Below are 4760 nucleotides of genomic sequence, written 5' to 3'. Positions count from 1 at the left end.
GTCCAGGACTCCACCCTCCAGTTTATATACCCTGCCTTTGTTTTCAGGCCTGATCAGCAGAGCTTTCATTTGAGCAAGTCAGATGCATTTGAATTTTATACATTTTAGATTTAGAGGTGGGATACTGGAGTAAACCAAGTCCATTCATGTGAACATTTCTTAGTTCGTGCGCAGGATCCATCACCATTTGGTCAAACGTAACCATGATCTGCACCAATCAGTTAGAATAAATCACCCAATGTGCTCTCCAGCAGGCAACTCGAGGTAGTTTATCAGTTTCTCAAGATGGGATGAGTTAAACAACGCGATGTCACCTTTCCCCGAGGGGAGTGAGTGTTGGTGGTCTGGTGGAGGCTTGCAGGACTTTTCCAATAACGCCCCATGAGGTTATTTTGTCCCACACATCCACATGATGTATGGAATTTCGATTCATATGGAATGATCTGTGGTCACTATGTTAGCTACAGCTTTGTTAAACTCGAAGGTTATTTTTTACCACCGCCAACCAGAGGCAGAGCTATCTGAAGCAAAACCATGCCATGCCTGCCCAATGTTCGTTAATATACACCAAGTAGAGTTTAAATATATGTCCATTAGCCAATAATTTTTGTCCGCTGCAAGTAATGGCCCATCCTGAACAGGGCCTGATCCTGAATCATGTTGAAGCTCCGCCACTACCGCATACTTATTTTTATCTCCCACTGTTAGAAAATCGTGTTTCCAGTTTGTTTGTCGTACACAATTTGCAATGCCTACTTGAGCGAAGTCAGAGCTCATTTCTCTAATACGAGCGAATAAAACTTATCTGCGCTACGAGGGGCTGTAAGATGAAAGTACCAAAAGTGACAGTGCTAAAGTTAGTAGATCAAAAGAAACTCTAACCTGTTGACTTGTTATATTATTTGGATAAAAATGTTACCCAATATGAGGAGAGGTACATGCAGGGGCTCTCCTCCTTGTCTCTTATTCAACCATTCTAGCACTTCAGATGTCAAACATGGAGGGTACATAAAAATACTTGGTGTTGGACAATTCATAGTGGAAAAGGAAAAAACTTCTCTTGGCACAACTCAAGAAATACATACAATCCATTTCAGAAAATATTGATAAACTAAATGTAAGAGAATTGTACCGTTTCTCATACCTGCTATTGTAAGAACAATTCCTAGCATTACATAGTAAGCTATCTGGTTTAGGAGATTCTGAGTTCGCATGTATAAGCTCCATCCATCCCCATCAAGGAAGCAGTTCTTCTGAATACCAATTCCAACACATGGTAGGAAAAGCCTATTTGAGTTCACTTGGATCTACAATATTTAACTGGCACAAATACTTTGGTTCCATCATTTTCTTCTCTGAGGATCCCGACTAAGACCGTGTTTCCTCAAAGTTTTGATGTAATTTCGTGACAGACTGAATTTATTAGAACCCAGATGGTGCAAGTAGTCCCAAGTGAAGATCCCAGTCTTGTGCAAATCATCAAACAATATCCTGTGGTGCAAAAGGCTGGCTATAGATGAGGCTTGCAGATAAATACAAATACATTATTGTCAAGAGATAGAGATGTCCCCACTAACTATTTTGTGCACAAGGTATATTATTTTAACGAGTCATCCTTATTATACTTGCTCTAATGGTTAACACATTAAGACAATGTGAGTGGAAATAACCCATTTCCCAATTCAGGATCCCCCATCGAGATGCATCTGGTGCTAACAATAGGCTACAATTGGTCAGAAATGGATAACCAAGCAAGTACGGACAGACACACAGAGTCGCAACAAGGACAATGCGAGAGGGGCGAGGCAAACATCACTATCTCCTGCCACTGACTGGGAGGCTGAGCATGGACTGGACGGCAAGATTTCACGGCAATTTCGGTGGACAGAACAGAAGGGACTCTTGCAGTCTTGATCTTGTTGTAGTAGACCGCAATCGAGGTGTCAAGCTTTTCCATCTTGGCAAGTTGAGCTCGGATCTGCGAGGAGCGAGCCGAGGTTTGCGCAGCAAAGGTGCGCTCGATGATAGTCCAGGCTTCAGCAGAAGTGGTGGCGAACATGATCATGGCGCCCACCGCAGGAGTCGACGTCGAGAGGAGTGCCGACAGGATAGCCTGGTCCTGTTGAACCCACGCCGCAAACAAAGGGTTGGGCGAGGTCTCAGTAGCGCCGTCCTTGGTGGAGGAGACGGTCGAAGCAGGGCACGGAAAAGTGCCTTCAACGTAGCCATGGAGGAGATTACTCCGAAGCTGCGTGTAGACCTGAGCACGCCAGAGAAGATGAGTCTCGGCGGCCAGCTTGATGGTGATCTGGTTCCCAAAGTGAATCGGGCCAGATGAGGACGATCCGACGGAGACATTCAACGCCGGCGCCGGTGGAAGAAGACAAGCGAGGTCTTTGGCCGAAGGGGAAGTGAGGGAAGGCGAGGAACCAGACGTAGCCGAGGAGGCGAACGACATGGCGGCGGCGGCAGCGGAAAGCAAAACCCTAGATCGATTTTCAGTCTGATACCATGTAATACAACGTAGGGAAAGTGTTTTAGGGTGAAACGCACACATCCCTCATGGGGCTGGCGTTTATATTTATATTGATACATCAAGGGTTACAATAGGGATTTACAAAGAGTAGTTACAATACAACACGTATTCTATCACCGCTAACCCAGACCACGCCGGAGCAAGAATCAGGTGAAGCGGAGGGGATCTGAGCAGGGGGAGGAAAACGTTGCAGCGGGGAGGGGATTAGGGAGGAGCAGCAAGCAACTCATGGACTTGGGCGGTGCAGAGCGAGCTTCTTCAGGCGAGGGGGCTGCGCCGTCGCGCTCAACAAACGCCGGCCACCACGCCCATCCTAGCCGGTCGCCGCAGCCATGGAAACCTTGTTAGCACGGCTGAAATCGACAATCAGTGTACATTGCAATGAATTCGTGCAATAACGGTGGGTTTTTATAATTTCACCGAATAGTGGTGGATTTTCAAACTTCCCGCAGTAATGTGGTTTTTTTTTGAAATTAACTCGGTTGTGAGATGCACGATTGTCTCCATCTTGAGTGATGACGGGTTGTAAGATGAATGTTTCCGCTAGTGAATCTAGTATCTCCGTCTTGAGTGATGACAATTAGTGGACTTTTCTGTTCTTAGTTCTTTTTTTAATTATGTGTATCCGTACTGCCATTAAGGTATTACATTGTTGCAGAACCTAATTGTAATTAGTATCTTTTAATATTAATATCCCTTTATCGAAAAAATGAATCTAATGTCTATTTGTATATGAAAAAGGAAAACAGGACCGAGGGCACTTGTATCCACACCGTTCAAGTGCTGAGGGAGTGAGGGTGAATCGTCGGTCAGCGGCAGGTGTTCCACACTCCACAGGACTACACGCTCCGGCAGGTGGCCACGCGGGACGTCGGTGCTGCGGCAGTGATTCAGATTTGCAAGAAAAAATGCCTCCCGGCCATTGCAAGTTTGCGTCATGCTACGCAGGTCAGCAGGTGGTTGAAGGAAGTTGGCAAGCTTGGCGCGGCACATAAACAATCTATGTATTCAAGGGAGTGCACCACGAAGAGGGATGAAGGGTGCATTATTTTATTTTTTTGCAATTACGGACGCCCGTGTTGCCTTCTGCGTGGATGATCTATCAGGTACAAATCTGCGTGAGCTGGGGGTGTGAGTGTGACAGTCCAAATGAGTCAAATATGCATGATCCGAGGCGTGTGATAATCAAATGAGTCTCATGCCCAGGTTACTAACAACATTCCAGGACTGCACCCTCCAGTTTATATTGCTTGCCCAGTTTTCAGGCCTGATCAGCCGAGCTTTCTTTTGAGCAAGTTAGATGCATTTGAATTTTATATATTTTACATTTAGAGGTGGGATACTGGAGTAAACCAAGCACCTTCATATGAACATTGTTTAATTTGTGCACACCATCCATCACTATCTAGTTCAACGTAGCCACTTCCTGCACCTACCATTTAGACTAAACCACTCGATCCGCTTTCCAATTTCAGACTACTTGAGCTAGTTATCAGTTTCTCAAGATGGGATGAGGTAGACAAGGTGAGGACACTTTGCCCCGAGGGGAGTGAGTGTTGGTGGAGCCCGGCAGAGCTTTCTCAATAACGCCACATCAGGTTACTTCCTTCTACACGATGTATGGAATTTTGATTCATATGGAGTGGTCTGTGGTCACCGTCTTAGCTACAGCTTTGTTAGACTTGAAGGTTATCTTTTACCACTACCAACTAAAAGGCGGAGCTATGTTGAAGCAAAACCAGGCCATGCATGATGCATGCCCAATGTTCATTAATCTACACCAAGTATAACTTAAATATATGTCCACTAGCCAATAATTTTTGTCCGCTGCAACTAATGGCCCATCCCAGAATCATGTTGAAGCTCCGCCACTACCGCCTTTTTATCTCAATGTAAGAAAATCCTGTTTCCAGTTTGTTTGTCACACACAATTTGTAATGCCTACTTGAGCAAAATCGGAGCTCATTTCTCTAATAAGAGTGAATACAATTTATGTGCGGTAAGAGGGTTGTAAGATGAAAGTACTTAAAGTGGTAGTGCTAAACTTTTACAGATCAAAAGAAACTCTAATGTGTTGACTTGTTACATTTATGGGATGAAAATGTTACCCAATGTGACGCATCCAACCCATTTCAGCAAATATGGATCAACACAATATAAAAGAACAGTTCCTACCATTACATAGTAAGTTATCGGTTTAAGAGATTCCGAGTTCGCATGTAGA

The 4760-nt window shown here is 44.7% G+C and overlaps 1 protein-coding gene across 1 annotated transcript in view; it reads right to left on the bottom strand.

Annotated features, from left to right (window-relative positions):
- Positions 1-1036: 1036 nt before the first annotated feature.
- Positions 1037-4760, bottom strand: part of LOC124666410 — a 5496-nt gene continuing 1772 nt past the window's right edge. The window contains exon 4 of the mRNA XM_047203747.1: positions 1037-1491. Within this exon, the coding sequence (XP_047059703.1) occupies positions 1344-1491 (148 nt within the window). The 3' untranslated portion in view covers positions 1037-1343. The remainder of the gene's footprint in view (positions 1492-4760) is intronic.

The sequence above is a fragment of the Lolium rigidum genome, chromosome 6 (genome assembly GCF_022539505.1).
Source record: "Lolium rigidum isolate FL_2022 chromosome 6, APGP_CSIRO_Lrig_0.1, whole genome shotgun sequence".
NCBI lineage: Eukaryota > Viridiplantae > Streptophyta > Magnoliopsida > Poales > Poaceae > Lolium > Lolium rigidum.
Note: the sequence above shows the minus strand (reverse complement) of the source record. Positions and strands in the feature narration are given on the sequence as shown.